We start from the raw sequence: 18,909 nt of genomic DNA, 5'->3' as shown, positions 1-18,909 counted from the left end.
ACAAAGTCATAGCACACTCCCTGTGGGATATCACGTCCCACAGGGAGTGTGCCATGACATTTTATAAACTTAACACGTGATTGTCCTAGGCCAATGAAAATACAGTATTCAAAACAGAGGTATAACAATCTTGTTTACACCATGATGTGTAAAAAAAAAATACACAGGGAGAAGCTGCCGAATTGTCCTTATTATTAAAGCTGTTTTATTCACATTTTTATTACAGTACTCATAACAAATGCGAGTTATACAATGTTTAGAGAACTTGGTGTATTTATACAACCCCTCACCTATAGCAAGTTGTAAACTAGCCATTCTGTTAAACGGCAGAGAACCATGTAATATTTGTATTAAATTACATCTAGTCAGTTGCTGAGGATTAACATGCAACAGACGGAGAGTAGGCTTGGGCTATATTTCAATAATAACGTGAAGTGACGATATTTTTTTGAACAAAACTGAATTATGTTGCCATACAGAAAATCGACGACCTCGGTATGGAATTTCATTACCGCAGTTCCTACGTTTGAATGTGGCCAGATGTGTGCAAAAACACTTTCAAAATAAAGGTGACAGAAACAACTTGGCCAGGTCTGCACTGGACTGATAACGGTTTAAATTCCTTGTGGTCACCGTATCCAGATTCTGCCGACTAGTCCAGCTAGCCCATGCTGCCTGTTTGCAGTTTCCATATCATCGTGTATCTTCTTGTATTTCGATAACGTAATAGTCTACCCAGAAAAGTACCTGATAATACCGAATACCGCGATATTTTGGTGACGGTATACCATTTTGGTGACAGTATACCGTCGACCCTCAAAATCCAATGTCGCACAAGCCTAACGGAGAGGATTGCAAAGTTAACAGACTTTGATAACAGCTACGGTTATTGTAGATGGTAATGTGTGAAAACTCTGTGTGGTCTCCACTGTGGGTGGCTCAATGCATGCACACAACACACAACTTTTAATCTGAATGTCCAGATGAAAACGGTAGTTTGGCATAAACAGCATTCAAGTGTTTGTCACATCTCTGTGCCTCCATGCAGGGTACTTGCGCAAAAAGTCCATAGCTCACATAACGGCTTCCCCTAACTTAAGCCATATTTTGAGCCAATTCAATGGCTGTCTGTAACCCCATGGGCGTCCATACATGTCCTTGGTGTACGTAAACCACGGATCGTTCTATGTAGATATTGAGTGGGCCCAGCATGTAGACGTTCTTGCCTTCGTGTCGGCGGTTGGTGGGAAGGAAGACGAGGTTGTTCTCTGATGCCTGCAAAACAACATAATAACCACATTATCGGTTACAACCAACGTTGCAATACTCATACTTGCGTACAATGTCAGTGTGAAATCTCAGCTTTAAAGCTGATTTCAGCTTTTTGTTTGTTTTGGATTTCAGCTTTTTTCCAGCCTTTTCCCTCACTTGCTGTGTACAAAAGTATAGGAGATTTCTAAAGTTCAGCTTTTTTACACCTTTTTTCAGCGGTTTTCAGCTATTTTTATCAGTGGTCACTTACATCCCTGCAGTACTCATACTCACATTCATGAAAAGTACACGAGCAAAAAAAAAGAAGATCATCAGGTCATCACCAGTCATCCAGTCTCAAGTCAAGTCGTAAGGTATTCAAATGCACCAAGCCAAACGCATTGTATTGCTATTGTCTGTACCGTAGTACTTGTGATTGACTGGATTACATGAATCTGTATCATATTGGTAAGGCACTTGATACTTCACCCGCATGAAAGGATGCTGTGAAAAGTTCATGGACAAAGCCAGAAAAAGGTGTACCACAATTTTTCTTTGGAGAAGGTTTAATAACCCCTTCCTGAAATTCCACTCCATAAGGACCCCCAAAAAAGTCTCCCGTTTCTGGTATGTGCGTCGGCAAAATTAAAAAGTTGTTTTTTTTCAATGTAAGATGATGTCTCAAAACCACCAAACTCACTGGTTTGACTGGAATCCTGCTGCTACACAATTTTAACGTGTTTTTAGATGGGGTTACGATCGAGTATAAGCTTTATGTGGCCTCTCTGGGCTCCCATATATTTTGCACTAAATTTAGTCGGGTACCATTTGCAGACGTAGTAATTTTGTAATTGTGCATCTGGAAGCCAGACTGACGGAGCGATGGTTGTGTATCTGGAACCTGTAGACGCTTTTAATTAGCTCAATATACTTCCCAAGCCTTATGGCCTTAATGGGGGTCACCTCAAGCTGCACTCTGAAGGATATTTTGAGAGTTTTAAGGGGAGCGAAGCGTCATCTGCAACATCAGCAAACATTTGAAGAGAAAAAAAGTTGGGTAAAAAAAAAACCTGCGTCACCGCACCACTTTTGGGGCAAGCTCCTTACCAGAAACCGGAGACTTTTTTTTTTAGCCTAAGATAATTGTGCATTTTTTTGATACAATCAGATCTGCTTCTTTATTTGTAATACAAGCACTCTCCCTGTCAAAAATTATTCAGTCAAAATTATCAACTTTCAAGTAGCCTACCTTCTTTTCGACCAGGTCCCTGAAGTTGGTGGGCACAGATATAGTTGGGACACTTGTCTGTCTTGCCTGCTGGAAAAAGAACAGCAAAATTCAGATTGTCTTTACTGGTTCGTGCACGCATGGCCAATTGTATTCCGAATTTGCACAAACTAACTCACAGCGTCTTCGCGTGAGCATTAGGCAGTGTCGGCATAGTGTTTGAATGTCTCTCCTAGTGGTCTCCCCAAACTCTCCCTTCGTAACCGTTGAGGGAGCACTTGTACACATAATAGATATTTTGGGGCAAGTTTGCGCAAGAACTACTGTTGACCAATTGTTGACCAATGGTTAACCATAGATCGACTAAAGTTAGCCCTAACTCTGTCTAGTCGACGATGGTTGACTACGCTAGTCGACTATTTGGAACCAACCTACTGGGGCTGGTTGCCTCGCTGGTAACCAAGAGCCGTGCGCATTCATAACGTACAGCAGGGAGCCAGGATCCAGAAGTTTTGCGATGACATTTTGACCAGCGTTTGACTACAGACGTTCGCACGTTGCTATTTGTGCGCAGGCGTAAGGTACGTCACAAACCAACCACTAGTTAACTAATGGTCCTTGCCCGAACTTGGCCCAGGATGTCCCCCAATTTGATAATGTCAAAGCCACAACCAAAGAACTACTTGAGCAGAGAGATCGCCATTGCAACACAGCAACCAGCATATTGGGCCCATGCTAAGCTGGTTTAATAACCAACTAACCTGTGGCTCTGGTTCCCATCTGTTGCTGCTGGTTGCTTCCCTCTGCTGACGTAGGCTGTTGACGTAAGCCATGCTGTCGGCTTCTCTGACGGGATGTGAACCCGAGACTGCTTGGTTCATGACATCTAGTGCATCCTTCAAGTACACTGCATAACAGTGTGAGAATCAAACAAAAATAACAAAAAATAACAAATTATTAGTGATTCTCAAATTTTGCGAGTTTCATTGACGAAAACAGGGGCGTCGCCAAAACATTTTCAATGGGGGGGGGGGGGGGGGGTTGTCGGACCAAATTTGCCGACAAGTTTGTGTACAAAAAATCTGACAAGCACAAAAAACCCAAAAAGTCCTCAAATTTACCAACAGAAAAATGTATGGGAGGTGTGAAAAGTAAAATTTGCTGACAAACTTGCAACGAAATATTTGACAAGCAAAAAAAAAAAGGTCCTCAGATTTCAAAATTTGCAGACAATGGTAAAATAACATAAAAGAGGCCCTCAATTTTTAAAATTTTCCGAAAACAATTGTGGATTTGCCGACAGAAATTTTGAATGGGGGGTGTCACCCCCCCCCCCCCCCTCTAGCGACGGCCCTGAATCAAAAGGTGTAATAGTGAATTCAAAGTTTCCAGAATGCTATCATAATTAGTTGAAGCCAGTTCCTACTCGGCGTAAAAAGCAAAATCCGAACACAAATTACAATACAATAAGTATTGCTTTTATGATTTTGAAGAAAAAAAAAATTCAACTCCGACGAATTTAACCAAGACTGTTTAACAACATCAAATTTTCTTCCATAATAGAAGTAATTTTATCCAACATAAATGACAACCAGTCACAGGAAATGCACATTGTATTTGCAGCAAGTAACCTTTTCTGCCGAGCAACATTTTTAGATTCTCATTTAGTTTTAGTTGCTGAGCCGGTCAATAAAATTCAGCCCTTACCTTTGACGGCCGGCTCCTCTCGTATCCGTTCAGGCAGAAGTCCTTTCCAGCCCAGATACCATTTACTGACTTCCTCGTAGTCAGGGTTGTTCCCCAGCCAGGAACACAAGACCTGCAGCCACTTGGGCAGGAAGTGTTTCTCAAACAGACTGGCCAGGGTCGGGGTCGGTAGTAACTCCTCCCAGTCAATCACCCATCGGTAGGGCTCTGAGATTAACCAAAAAAATAAAGATTCTGGCAGGTTCAGAACAAAGGGGTCTCAAAAAAAAAAATTTAAGTGACCACAAAACTATCAGCTCTGTATGACAGAGGCAACTGTATGTGCATCTTAATTTTAGAAATAATAATATCTGTGGTACAGACTGAAATAATGACAAAAAGGTATGAATGCAAACTGTGATTGAATTCAATTCTCAGAGTCACCAAGTTTACTGAATTATACTTGTCATTTTTACGTTACCATGGTTATTGAGTAGAAAAGTACATAAATGTATTGTCGACTGGTTCCCGATCCCTCTATTATTCTTGGAGTTATCTTTACAGCGACAAGAACCGGTCTACCAGAATTGACGACGATATTTTTAAAGTTTTTTTGATATTCAAATGCAGTTGAGAAGACAACATGAACAATATAAATGCATTTTCGGAAAATTATTCAGTGTAATTTTACATATTCAATGTAGGAGCCAAAGAGAATGTTCAGTGAAGTCAAATGTTCTACTGTACTACACTCCAGAGGTCAGCAGAGGTCACGCTCAGTAGACTTGAGACCTGTCTATGTGAGAGAGTCCCTCGTCTTATTCTCTTTCTGCAACCAGTGATTGTGTACTCGTTCTTGGGGTCCACAGCACAGTGAGACACACTGAGGCTGTGTTCATACTAACACTTACCAAGATGCTGGTCGTAGGGGTTGATCACAAACTCCTGCAAGCAAACAGCCAGCTTAGGGACAATGTTCCTGACCAGGAAGGCTTCAAACGTCCCCCGAGAGAAGACCCTTCTCCAGGGAATCAAGATGGTCTTAGCGGAGGAGTCACTGGGATGCCAGTTGCTTAGCGCCCTGGCAAGCTTCTGACGAATGGGAATGTACAAGGGCTCCAACTTATCACCTGTGAAAGAGTAGAAAAAAACCCAGAATTTTCAACTCATGGAAACTTCTAAAATAAAAATACAGTTTGTCCCAAAGGTTGTGTTCAGGTCAACTGTTCAGGTTTCTAACAATAATTTCAGAAAAAAAAATTCATTGTCTTTGAAATTCATGAATTGCAATTCACATGTCATGAAATGTTTTGTTTGTCTGGTTGTACGTTTTCTAAATAAATCTGTAGTGAAGTTTACATATATAAGCCTGTGGTGAACTTTAGCCATAGAGGGACCTCAAAAAAAAACGCTTTAAATAAAACATCCCAAAACTCCCCAAATCAAATTCCTCGTAGTGCAGAGTTTTCACATATTCAGGACTGTGCAGATTTACCATTACTTATATAGGAGTTGGTGTCCTATTTTGTTTGAATACAAAATCACTGTGTTGCATGATGATGGTTACTGCATGTTAACTAATTTTTGAGAGATTTTTGATGGACTGAGTAAGGTAGAGCCCAGCCACTGCTACGTCACAAGAAACTAGGGGCTTTTTCAAAACTCCTGCCTTTGTCTTTGTCTGTGCATGGTGCGTGTTCTGCTTCAGGAACATTGAGTCATATGATGTAAGGCCAAAGTTAAAATACGTCCATTTCTGTGGTTTGCTTCCCTGTGATGCAGAGGTCAGAGATAAAGTTGAAGATGAAGACAAAACAACAGTTTCGAAGACTCCCGATACGCCCCTTGAAGTCAATAAGTTATGTGACATTGGTTTCCTACAATTGGTTTCTCACAAGGTGAAGGATTCTGGAGGATTCAAGAAGTTGCCTAATAAAAATGCAAATTCATTTAGGGATGAAAAAGACATACTGACCCATCAGAGGCAGCCACGGGTGTAGCCAGGCATGTATCGGGATGATGTCAGTCAGTGGGTTCCATTCATCCACAGTTTCTTGAAGTCTCGGGTAGATCAGCTGATCTAAGATGTTGTTGAGAAGCCACTGAGGTAGCAGGGGCAGCCAGTTCTCAAGAAGGTCTGGATGAAAAGAATTGGACGAAGGACTCAGCAAAATGACAAAAATCGAGTTGATGAATGCAAATTTATCTTACTCCATGATGTTTAGACCAAACACAGCTCTGTGCAAAAATGCTCAAAATCTTTAAAAGGGCGCATAACAACTAATATGGTGAAGTTTCAGCTCAGTGGATACTATACAATTTTAGAAAAACAGAGGAAACGTATGATAATTTTTGGGCTCTCGTAACTGAATTCTGATGCTAAAGTTCCTAGACATCACCGACTATAACAGCTTCAAATCTGCTGCAAGGAGCCACCTCAAGTAAATTGTCTGCTCCTGTCCAGTCATCAAAAGGCCTTAGGTCATAAACTCAGATTTGATGCAGGTAGCCATTTTGTCGGTGTATAACGATCCAAATCCAGCGATCCAGATAGCATGTAATGTCCACGGGCACTTTTTTTTCTTAAAGCACCTTCAAAGATAGTTTTCTTCTGAATGATACCATTTACAGGTGGAATAATTTCACAGGTTATTTTAAATGCTTTCTTACATGCCTTTAAATACCTGACAGGTTTTTTTTTTGCATGATCAGAAAAAAAATTCAATCAGACTGTTGCCAATTCTCATGCACAAACTAGTGCCGAAAGACTTGACTGTCTGAGTCAACAATTTACAAACACTGTCACAATCGTTAGTACTTTTGTTCAAAAACACTTACCGATGATTGGGTCACATTCCCTCATATTCCAGTTGGTGATGGCCCGTCTGAACTGCGGCATCCAGATTTCCCATGATAATCTCTCATACACTGTCATGGTCTTGCCGTTGGGAAGTAAGAAGCGGCTGTCGTCGGAGTCTAGCATGTCTTTCCACTTCTTGAAGAGGTCTACATGTTTGTTGCTGTCTCTGAGTGCGTCCCAAGACGTCAGTTCTTTCTTTATCTGAAAGAAGTAAGTTTGTTGGTCCATTAACCCTTACTCACTAGCGGTTTTGGACTGTTCTGTGATGCGTATGTGGTAAGTAAATGTTTTACAGTGTGTGTAACAACCAAAATTGTTATACCTCTGTCTTGAATACTGTATTTTCATTGGCCTGTATCGATCACGTGTTTAGTTTATAAAAAGTAATCTCACACTCCCTATGGGATATCACGTACATGATATCCCACAGGGAGTGTGCTATGACTTTGTGCGTACAGTACGTACGCGTTTCACACGTAAAACGCAGCAACACTTACAGACTATCAGCTGTTTCGAGTATGCGACATGCGTGTGAGTTGACAGTCATGACGACTGTTGAGTTTATTGCTGTTTGTTTTCGTGATTTTTACATCAAAATCCAAAAAATCCAAGACATACCTGTATAACAAAACAATTGTTGACTGGTGTGATGTGGGATATGACGTTTTGAACACCCGAGGGGCGCTTCGCCTCGGGTGCTATGCGCCCCTCAGGTGTTCAAAACATCATATCCCACATCACACCAGTCAACAATTGTTAAATGTTGTAGTGTTGTCATGTATGTGGCATCAAATACGCAGTGAAATCTCGATAAGTCAATCATCAGGGAATGGGCTAAAATTTTGAGTTGAGCAGAGTTTTGAGTCATCCAATGGATTTTCTTTTCAACAACAATTGACGGGAATGAGTTCTTACCTTGAGTTAGATGGGTTTTCTAATTAGCAGGTTTTGACTCACATGTATCAAGATTTCACTGTAGTTTTATTTAGAGTTAAATTAAGTAATTACATGTATATATATTTAACCCCCCCAAAATGAAAATTTTGATAGAGAAAAACACCTTATGTTAGAGGAGTAATGCAAGCAATTATAATGCGAGCATCGCGGTCACTTTCTAAACTTGTCAAGTTCCAAATCTGGATCCATGCTGAAAGTTCACCAAAATACCTGTGTAGACCTCTCTCTAATGACGTCATTTCCTACAGACCAGCCATGTGCATCGGCATTTTGAGCGTCAACTTGCATAACGCAGCCGATGTGCGACATATTTCAAACACATTTCGAGCAACAAGTGCGAGTGTTTGGAACATTTTCAACACTGCACAATGCGTGCTTGATTGCGTAAAATACGCAGTTGCAGTTCTCCTACAGAGATGACCGTCTTTGAGAGAGACCTATATATTAAAGCTTAAGGACCTGACATTTCAATCTAAGGAGATTGTTTCACAAAAAAGGCAAATCTTCTTTGCCTTTGAGAATAATTTCTACGAGCATGAAGTTGTCAAGCTGTCTACCTTTTACAGCCTTCACTTCAGTGCAAGAGGTTTTTTGCAGTTGCTTTTTATTTCTTTATAACAAATACCATTTACATTTAAACTCCATTTTAATATCTTACCAAGGGTAATACGTTCACTGTGGCAAGCTGCGACAACTCAAAGGCTCTGTACTCCTCCCGATAGTCGGTCTGTAACGTCTTAAAGATGTCCTCATACTCCTCCAAGGATAAGGGGTTCGGGCATCCCGGCTTGGACCGTTCCTCGCACTGCTCGACGATCTCCATGATCTTCTCGAGGTGGGAGATCTGTCTCTCTTCCTGGTTCAAGACAGCTCGCAGTTTGCCCTGCTCGTGTTGGAGGTTGACGACCATGTCCTCTTCATGGTGTAATCTGGAGGAAACAGATGAAGAAGGAGGTGGAGGGATGGGTTGTAGGGTGTTCAGGAGGGGGTGTTTCGAGAGGGGGAGGGATAATTAGCACCTGTACTACATTGTTTAACTGTGTATTTATTTTCGGATGAATCCATAACACCATACAGTGCTGAGCACTTTGGGACAGTACAGGGATTAGTAGGCAGGGCAGTTTAGAGCAGTGCAGTGACTAAAAGCCTAATCTGTGTTCCTGTCAACAAATTTGTTTGCCTCGTGTTGACAATTTGTAACATTCCTTTCCACAATATGAGGTTAAAATGCATACATGTAAGTCAGGTGTTGAGATTTTAACATCACTGGATGGAAAACTTCTCACAGTGGAACTTTGCTATGGAAAAAAAAACAATCATTGTAGGATTGTACAAAAACATTCCGAGTCCAAAAATGTGGTACTGCAGAATTTATTATAGGAGAATTCAGCAATATGACAGTATTGTTGACTATTTATGCCAAGGCATTTAAAGGTTAGAGAAGGTTGTAACTTCAAATAACACAGTTAACCCTCCCACGGCACTTTTTGCTAGGACTCTTCGAAGATCAACCCTGTATTAAACCCCACAGAGTTTTCTTCAAACTTTCACTCTTTAGGGCGAGCAAAAACCCTTGTACAATAACATTGGCCGGGCATGACCTTCCGAAAATACTGCAAACTGTTTCAAGTAAGGTTTGACGGAAAAGAGACGGTAAATTTTTGAGAATGTTTAAGAATTCTACCCAGGTTCAATTCCTGCATTGGTCAATATGTGGATTGGGTTTTTAGTCCCTACTTGATACCGTGGGTTTTCCTCAGAATATTCTGGGGTTTTCTTTCCACCTCCAAAACTTTAATTTCTTCACATTGTTTTCTCTTTAGTGGACCCCATGGGAGACCAGTGGATTCCACTGAATGGGCTACCCAGTTAAAATAAGAAAGAAAAAAAATTAAAATAATTAAATTATTTATCAAAATTTGCAAGAAAGCCTAACTCACTGTCTGTCATGCTGAATGATCTGCTGCTCGGCCATCTCCACCAGAAGCTGAAGATTATGTTCCAACTCCGGCATCTCAAACGCTGACTTCTTCCCTTCCATACCCTCGACCTCTAACCTCTCCGTGGGCTTATCGTGTTGCTTGCCCAGGTGACTGTATCCAGACATCACACGCTGCTCGGGACCCGTCATGTCTATGACTTTCACGCCTCGGGCGGTCGGGTCGGCTTTTTTCCGTTTCGTGAGGTGGGCTGACTTCTTCACCTCTTCGACGGTGCGGTAGACGTACTTGGTTTTCTGCATTGTGACCTAAATATCAGGAAAAGGAAATTGTTCAGACTTTTACTTTTCCTATAAACTTCTTGGTTGCAAAAATGAAAGCAGCCATGAAATCTGGATAGGAAACGATCCATTATTTTTGACAAAATTTTGCCAACAGAACATCAAGCAAGTTTTTTTTATCCTTTATCATATGTAATTTAATTTGTTTCATTCACATCAACTTATTTCTATATTCTTCTCAAAATGCCAAACATCATTGTCAATGTAGGGCACTTGGTTAACCATGTTCAGCATTCTTCACATTATAATGAACCAGCGATGTAAACATCCTCAGTGGTAGACTAGTTCTTACCCTCTCCTTTCAAAAAGTACAGTACAATTTAGGATGGGGAACCAGTCTTTTTTCACTTGTGAGTAGTTCCAGCATTAACTATGACTAAACCAAAGTTTAAATAACTTTACTAAATGCACAATAGTTTCACTACTTTTGTGGACAATAATGGAACTTGACCCCATGGTACGTTTCATTATTGATGGAAACTACTGATGTGAAAGTAATTGTGCAAATGGCTCAACATTTTTCTTTTAACTCCAACCCTCCTCAATCCTCCAAAATCAACCAGGCAGTTTTGGAGGATTTTAAAAAATTGAGGCTTTATGCCATTTTAGTGCCAGTCGATTTTGGAGGATGCACAGTGTCAATGTCTTCAGCTTTTATACCTTCCCTTGTTTATGTTAGCCATGCATAAATTATCCCCAAGTTACTCTACATATCATCCGCACTGCTCCAACGTGTGTAAAAGTGAGTCGGAGGATTTTAAAGTATGGGCCTTATTCACAAGTTGGCCATTTTTGTCGAGTTCCCTGAATGTATTTCATTAATTGTTAACTGTTGAATTGGATGGCGCCAGACTATTTATACAGGCACAATGCAGCCTTATTTTACTGTCATTTTTTTTTTCAATATGGCTTTAAACATTAGAAAATGTTTAATTACCAATTTTAAATTATTTATTGAGGCACACTGGAATTGATTATAAATTAAATTGCTTTCATTTCTCTTCGCAAGTTCAAAAAATTAACATTTTACCTAACTTTCAATTCAATATGAATTCAATATGAATAAGGCCCATTGAGGCAGTGGTCACCCCTCAGCAGAATAAATTCAAGAAATAACGGATGATTTTGGAGGATTGAGGCTGAATCAAATTTTAATACATAGTGGCAATTGGAGGATTTTTCCAGGAATGAGGATGGTTCCCAGCCAACAGGGCCCAGGGAGTTAGGGTTAATTCACTCTCTTTGTCAGGCTAGAGACCGCCCTCTTGAGTTTACGCACAATCCCCATACATGACCCTCACCTCTCCTTTCTTCCACCGTGCAAGCTCCTCTCTAAACTGCGTATCTTCTTCCTCTTCGGAATCCACAGCCTCTGGCTCCCGGCCGCCCCGTCTCCCCACGTACTGAGACGTGGCGTTGGCACCCACGGCCCCCTTCCCCTTGTGCTTGGTGGCTTCCACCGGTCGGACGATACCTTGGTTGGCTTTCCCCAGACCTTTGCCTGGGATGTAACCCATCTGAGAAAATAAGACACAAATCATATTAATTAAAATCTTAGCAAGCCCACAGCAAGTCAAAAAGAAGTAGAACTGGTATGAGCTACATTATAAATATTAAAATTTTAAAAGTATATTTCTTAATTTCGTACTTAAAAGAAATGAGTTGGTTGCACATCATTTAATCCACTTTTAATCAAAATGGGTAGACTGCTTACACTGTAACATCCAGTTACTTGAGAATGTTAAAAATTTAAAAGTTGCATTCCTGTGCTCTCCAACAAGTTCTTTTTTCCATTCATAAAATTTCAACTTGTATGTTTAATTCCAAACAAATTCTTTACAAATTCTTTAAATGTGGTCTCATGCTAGCAACTTTCAGCAAACTTTTATATTCAGCATTTCATGTGTATCACTTGAAATATGATTGGTTTAAAAGGGAAGGAAATGGAATAACATGAAACCTGGTTTTCTGATACTAGTTGGCTCAGTGTGCCTCAAAACAAAACTTACCATTTCAAGAAAAAAACTTAGCTTTACCAAATAACAGCAACTTACTACTGTGATAGGAGTGACTGATTGAAAGAGACTCAAGAGAAATTTCTACCAAACATTTGATCCTTGCAAAGTACCAACCCACATAATTCGTTGTGTGCCAATGAAAAGGACGTTAGGAGCAAAGACACGGCAAAAAAAACAACACTTTTTGAGATACATATTATCGAGTTTAAAATTTTGTGCTCCCACTTCTGACTCACATTAGTCTGAAATTTTGAATGCTGAATAATTAAAATAATTTGAATAATATCGTGCATTTTTTATTTTAAAAATATTACTTATTTTTCAATTTATTTAAATGTTAACGGCCTTTTGCCAGGAATTCCTCCTGGCTTAGATGTGTGCTTATAAGTGGCATATTGGATCATTGCGACCTTCTGCTGGGAATAAACTTTGCTACCAAATAAATATATTTCAGTGCTCAGTCAATTATCCTCAAAACCTGAATTTGGCCGTTTGACCCGTTTTTTTTCCCTTACGACCTTCTTCCACGTATCGACGATATACTCGACGTCAAGTATGAAATAGTTAACTATTTGTTCATTACAAAGACCTCACCTGAAGCAGCAGCTTTTGACCAATGCCCTTCGTGTGCTTCTGCCAGTTGCCAAACTGCTTGTCAGATTTCATCAGACTGGCGTGCGACTTCTGAGCATTGGTCATGACCTTTGAACTTTGACCTTTGGATGACCCCTCGGGTCGCAGGGGCAGCTGATATGAGATGGAGGAGGCTTTGTCATCCTGCTTGTCATCTTTCTGTTTTGAGCAAATAAAAAAAAGTCATCCATTTAAAATAATCAGTAAGTAATGAATGCAAAAATAAGATGTTACACTGTTACAATAAAGTGAAATGTAACATTCTCGGTGATCTAACAAAACCTTAAAAAATAAAGGTTGTTCTCAATGCTTTACATACATGTACCAACAACTTTCTGTTCCTACAAAGTTGAAGACCTATTGAGCATGGACAATCTCTGTAGTAATCTCTGATTCTTACAAAGTTAATTCATGCAGTGACAATAAAAACAACTTTACAATGTACCATAAAAACTCTGTGGCTATTATTATGGAAGTCAATGACTGCACATATGCATCAGTTGTCACCAAATGGTTCGCAGACTTTACTTCCTTTTTAAAACCAAAATTCTCCAAAGTCATGAATCAGAAAAAAAAGGATGAAATCTAATGCAATAATGCTTGTGTTCTTTTGGCAAGACACTTTATTACAATTGCCTCTCTCCATCCAGGAGTATAAATGGGTACCCGTGAAGGTACAGACCAGAACGCGCTAATCTCGAGCTGCTGCAAAAATTGGTCTCATGGCCTGATGATCAGGGGTAATAATTGTAAAGCGCTCTGCGACCTTTGGTATAAAGCGCTATATAAGCACCACAATATAATTACAGCCACTGGTAAGGTCAAGTTACCTGTTCTCCACCTCGGATTTCTGAACTAATGAAGTTCAAGTCTCGTTTGCTACGTTGACCGGTCGTACCAAACCCTTGTCTTTCGTCTGTCTCATCATCACTGTCAGCCCAAACACCTGTCAACACACGGTGGGTATTTTTGAAATAAGTTTACAAAACACAGGCTCAGTGAAGTAGAAGTTGATTCACACTGCATCAACTTGACACAGTTAATAAAGTAAGTTTTGTGTCAAAATGTTTTTGACAATCTTGAAAACTAGGGATATTAAAATATAACTTTTGCTTCAGATTGAAGAAGTCATTTGTACGGTGGCCCACAACTGTCACGGCAAAAGCAAAAGCGCCACGGCAAGCGCAAAAGCGCCGCGGCAAGCGCAACAGCGCCGCGGCAAGCGCAACAGCGCCACGGCAAGCGCAAAAGCGCCACGGCAAAAGAAAAAGCGCCACGGCAAAACAAAAAGCGCCACGGCAAAAGAAAAAGCGCCACGGCAAAAGAAAAAGCGCCACGGCAAAACAAAAAGCGCCGCGGCAAGCGCAAAAGCGCCACGGCAAGCGCAAAAGCGCCACGGCAAGCGCAAAAGCGCCACGGCGAAAGCAAAAGCGCCACGGCGAAGGCAAAAGTGCCACGGGTTTATTGGGAAGGGGCGTAATCATACATGCCGCTACTACATCAAAAAATAAAATGGGAAGGAGAATGGCCGCCACCAGGAATTCTTATTAAGCACAGAATTTAATTCTTTGAGAAGTGATTTTATGGCTGAGAAAATAGCAAGGCCAAGGAAAACCGGTCAGGAAATAAATCGTCGATATTAATTTGTTGTAGGATAATTATTATTCCAAGAGAGTTGCTGCTGTGAATCAGAGTTTATCAAGGAGTGGGACTCGCTATCGGCACCATCAGGGCCGTTCCTCATTTCTTTACATTTCGTGGGATGCAAACAATTACAAGGACGGGAGGCTCTGTGAGCTGATGCATTTTTGAAAACATTTTTTTCCACTTCCGACTAGCATGCAGAGAAGAGTTCCGTTAATTTGAGCCTTTTTTCACAGGTGTGTATACCAGTGTAGGCACGAAAGTGAACTGCCCAGAGTGTATGAGTTAATTTTTTTTTCTTTTTCAGTATATCATACACATCTATAGGAAGTCGATTAAGGCTCTCCTGCAGGGCTGCGGCAGTGGGTGGGTAAGGCTTGTCAACACGTTACTCGCCCGCGGGCCCATTAGGTTAGAAATTCCCAGAGAGCGGGAATTTCAAAACTCTTCGCTGAACGTTGCTTGCACTGACCGGTTTTCCTTGCTATTTTCTCAGCCATAAAATCACTTCTCAAAGAATTAAATTCTGTGCTTAATAAGAATTCCTGGTGGCGGCCATTCTCCTTCCCATTTTATTTTTTGATGTAGTAGCGGCATGTATGATTACGCCCCTTCCCAATAAACCCGTGGCACTTTTGCCTTCGCCGTGGCGCTTTTGCTTTCGCCGTGGCGCTTTTGCGCTTGCCGTGGCGCTTTTGCGCTTGCCGTGGCGCTTTTGCGCTTGCCGCGGCGCTTTTTGTTTTGCCGTGGCGCTTTTTCTTTTGCCGTGGCGCTTTTTGTTTTGCCGCGGCGCTTTTTCTTTTGCCGCGGCGCTTTTTGTTTTGCCGTGGCGCTTTTTCTTTTGCCGTGGCGCTTTTGCGCTTGCCGTGGCGCTGTTGCGCTTGCCGCGGCGCTGTTGCGCTTGCCGCGGCGCTTTTGCGCTTGCCGTGGCGCTTTTGCTTTTGCCGTGACAGTTGTGGGCCACCGTACATTTGAAACAATAAGACACAATGTAAGAGCGATAACTACTAAAGAGATTGATGCCGGGCCAGGCTAAGGCCCCCCCAAAAAAATATTCGGTCTCTGGTCAGACCAAAGTTCCGGAATTGACGCGGCCACGCGGCTTTTTTTTTTTTTTGGCTTTTTTTTTTTTTCAAGCTTGGATTGTACAGACAAGGTGGGTACTATTTTGCTTTTTTGGTGTCCTCATGTACATTGGTGTCCTCCATAATTTGCCTTGGTGCTTTCGATCATTTGCCTTGGTGCAATTTCCCATTCCTTGGTGCTCTTTGGTAAAAAAAATTGAGGAGGTGCGGAAATAGAGGGCGCTGTTGGAGCTATCGCGGAACATTTTGGAAAAAAAAAAGATCGACGCGCATGATTAAAATCGACGCGCGCGCTGACCATAGACCGACTTTTTTTTTTTTTTGGCCTAAACTACACTTTTTTTTGACATTTTAGAAATTTTTTATGTTCTTTTCAGGCTCCAATTTTCCTCTTATTTCTGGAGAATTACGGGTCTTGTGCAAATGGCAATTTAGCAGATATAGCCTCGTCAGCTCATATAGTGTATAAGTGCTTAACAACGTGCAGGTGCAATTTCAGCTCATAAAACGTAGCGGATGCAGAAGTGAAAATCTACTGAGGAGTAAGTGCAGAATACCCCGCCACTCGGAAATACACCCCTAAAATCACTGGCTACGAGGTTGGAATCACTGCAAAAGAAACAATTCAAGTCCATTGCCAGCTAAGCGGATACTGAGTGGGGGTCCATAATTTGAGAACGAAGCAACACAAAATGAATGGGAGTTGCTGAAAAAAATTCTAAGTCCAAACCAACCACCCTGTTGGCGGCTACGAGGCTACGAAGTGGGAGTCCCCTTGAATATGCATGAGAACGAAGCAACACAAAAGGAATGGGAGTTGCTGAAAAAAATTCTAAGTCCAAACCAACTACCCTGTTGGCGGCTACGCGGTCACGAAGTGGGAGTGCAATGGAGCATGACGCATACTCGGCATAGTACATACAACTTACAAGTAGCGCTGAGAATGTTTATTGAGGTCAATCAGCCGTGACCTCGTAGCCGGCTATGAGGTGGATAGATCGAGTGGCGGGGTATTCTGCAATTGTGCCTCTACGGAAAATACATTAATCTGGGACTGAGAAACATTTCCAATTTCTTGACGCTCCATACCATATATACTTTGTGTGCGCGCACAACCACTTTGTGTGGCGTTTGGTTACCTCCTCCACTTGGTTGTGTACAAAGTCTATGGGAAATGGTGAAAAATCTTACCATAAATTGCTTGCGCCTTTGTCATTCGCCTTGTCGGTCTGTCAACGTTGAATTCATTAAGTAGATCATAGTCCGTGATCTCAAAATCTTCCTTTTCGTCTTTGTCCGAATCCATCGTAAGATAGTTTGAGATCAGAAGTAAGAAGAAATTTCCCTAAAATTTAATGTCAAACTGCACAACGTTTTCACTCGTTTTCAGCGTAAGTGCTTTAGTCAGGCCTAATCTTACTTTTCCATCGACCACATACATTTGACGTCTGGGTGCCAAACGAACTTGCTCGTTGTAAAATGTAGAGGGCGCTGTGTAGCATGAACAGTCCAGAAAACTATTGACGCCGGAGATCGGTCGGAGAAAGTTGGGGGCGGGAGGCCCTGGGCCTGGGGCGGGGGGGGGGGGGGGAATAGGTCATTAGGCCAAAGCAACATAATGTACAACATCTACGTCTTGTCTATCTTTCAACTTAAAAAAAGTAGACACAATCGTCACCAAAATATGCATTATTAGTTTTAATAATTGCAATTATTGTTTATTGAACGTGTCATCATTTAATTGATTCTTCCCCCCACCAAAAAAATCCATCAGAAATTTCAATCGTCGGACGTATAAGCATATTTACAATTGCTATTATTCAAACTACAACATATTCATATATAAACACATACAAACAATTCAAACAGTGTAACAATTAACACACAGGTCGTCTATGACCTACTTATTTAAGTTAAACCTCGAGTGCGTGGAAGTAAACTAAATTGATTACCATGTTTGCTTAACGGTTTACAGTTTTCTATTTTGGGGCTCCGTTATCAATCCTTCCCGTCACATGTGTTATTCTACCTGTGTAATCCATTTAATACTTCAGATTATAAAGACTGTCTGATCTCGTGACCTCTGACCCTCATCACATTGGCACCATTACTCTCGAATTTTGAAGTTTCGTAGGCCTCGCGGCTTGTAGGCCATGCGACTATTCAAATTACCTCCACCCCTACCCCGCTTGAACTGATGAACTTTTAACGTTGACCCCCCCCCCCCCCCTCAATAATAAAAAAAAATTTGAAGCTGAAGAACCACATTTTGTACGCTGGTTAAAAATGCCTAAAAACTAGATTTGTGTTTGTGGAAACAAACCAAACACATATGGCTGTCTCGGCATTTTGTTATGTATTTTTATGTCATGTTATAGCATGGAGGAATAAAGAAGTGCATGATAAGACATAGATGTGCAGCAGAAAGTTGCGGAGTGATCCAGGCCAATAGTTCCGCAGATAATAGCTTTAAAATGACCTTTAATGTCACGTCACATTGTAACTTCCGGTCTGGTGACGTCATCAATCTAATTTCTCTCCCTCAACTTGTTCTTAGCCTCAATTATAAAGTGATAGTTAAAAATGCATACAAAAATATAACTTGGTAGTAGACACTTTTTGTCGATGACTGACTTATCGGCGCGTTTTGCACCAATTACTCTTTTTAGGATCAAGAAAGGGTGTCCTTGAAATTGAAAAGGCCAAAGTTGGGTTGTCCTGCGCCTCCTGTGGTTAATTTGCGTTAAACGCAACGGTGATACATGGTCGGTTAGGCCAAAATAAAGTCTCCGGTTTCTGGTATGGAGCTTGCCCCAAAAAGTGGTGCGGCGACGCGGCTTTTTTTTTTACCTGTTTTTTTTTGCTTCAAATGTCGGCTGATGACTGCAAATGGTTCCCGACTAAACTTAGTGGAAATATATGGGAGTCCAGAGAGGCCACATAAAGCTTATTCTCGATCATAACCCCATCTAAAAACACGTTAAAACTGTGCAGCAGCAGGATTCCAGTCAAACCAGTGAGTTTGGCGGTTTTGAGACATCATCTTGTATTGAAAAAAAAACTTTTTCATTTTGCCGACGCGAATGGCTACGGCGACGCGCGCGCATACCAGAAACCGGAGACTAAGTTTTTTTCGGCTTTTTTTTGGTACGTACAACCCTGCAGAGCAGACCCGGCGCCACACGTCCTCTGTATTTCCTCTGCAGGGTTGTCCCTAGAATACCCTAACTCACTCACATCCTGCCTTACGTTATACCCTTCTGAAA

The 18,909-nt window shown here is 41.3% G+C and overlaps 1 protein-coding gene across 5 annotated transcripts; it reads right to left on the bottom strand.

Moving 5' to 3' along the window:
• Positions 1–277: 277 nt before the first annotated feature.
• Positions 278–17,063, bottom strand: LOC119740503 (tuftelin-interacting protein 11-like). 5 transcript variants are annotated; one of them, XR_005272690.1, is made up of 14 exons: positions 16,835–17,062; positions 13,745–13,860; positions 12,876–13,076; positions 11,565–11,780; positions 9,923–10,230; positions 8,641–8,911; positions 7,004–7,226; positions 6,141–6,302; positions 5,077–5,295; positions 4,187–4,393; positions 3,241–3,386; positions 2,501–2,569; positions 986–1,275; positions 278–925 (listed from the first exon to the last, which is right to left on the bottom strand). XR_005272690.1 is itself a non-coding variant. In XM_038215826.1 (14 exons), exons 1-14 carry the CDS (start codon positions 16,947–16,949, stop codon positions 1,096–1,098), a joined length of 2,433 nt encoding a protein of 810 aa, XP_038071754.1. In that variant the 5' UTR covers positions 16,950–17,062; the 3' UTR covers positions 278–1,095. The 5 variants fall into 5 exon arrangements, 4 of the variants coding, with proteins under 4 accessions (XP_038071754.1, XP_038071756.1, XP_038071753.1 ...); XM_038215826.1 differs by adding an exon at positions 13,247–13,249 and having other exon boundaries at positions 278–1,275; positions 12,876–13,073; XM_038215828.1 differs by having other exon boundaries at positions 278–1,275; positions 2,501–2,566; positions 16,835–17,063.
• Positions 17,064–18,909: the final 1,846 nt, after the last annotated feature.

The sequence above is a fragment of the Patiria miniata genome, unplaced genomic scaffold (assembly GCF_015706575.1).
Source record: "Patiria miniata isolate m_02_andy unplaced genomic scaffold, ASM1570657v1 HiC_scaffold_5, whole genome shotgun sequence".
NCBI lineage: Eukaryota > Metazoa > Echinodermata > Asteroidea > Valvatida > Asterinidae > Patiria > Patiria miniata.
The sequence above is the reverse complement of the archived record's forward strand: the minus strand, read 5'-3'. Positions and strand labels throughout refer to the sequence as shown.

Excerpts from the sequence above, each read along its gene's own strand:
- LOC119740503 (XM_038215826.1), bottom strand. The coding sequence starts at position 16,949 with ATGGATTCGGACAAAGACGAAAAGGAAGATTTTGAGATCACGGACTAT. Across the intron at positions 10,231-11,564 it reads CACGGTGGAAGAAAGGAGAG|GTCACAATGCAGAAAACCAA; the intron begins GTGAGGGTCATG and ends CCTGATATTTAG. Across the intron at positions 1,276-2,500 it reads GGGACCTGGTCGAAAAGAAG|GCATCAGAGAACAACCTCGT; the intron begins GTAGGCTACTTG and ends GTTGTTTTGCAG.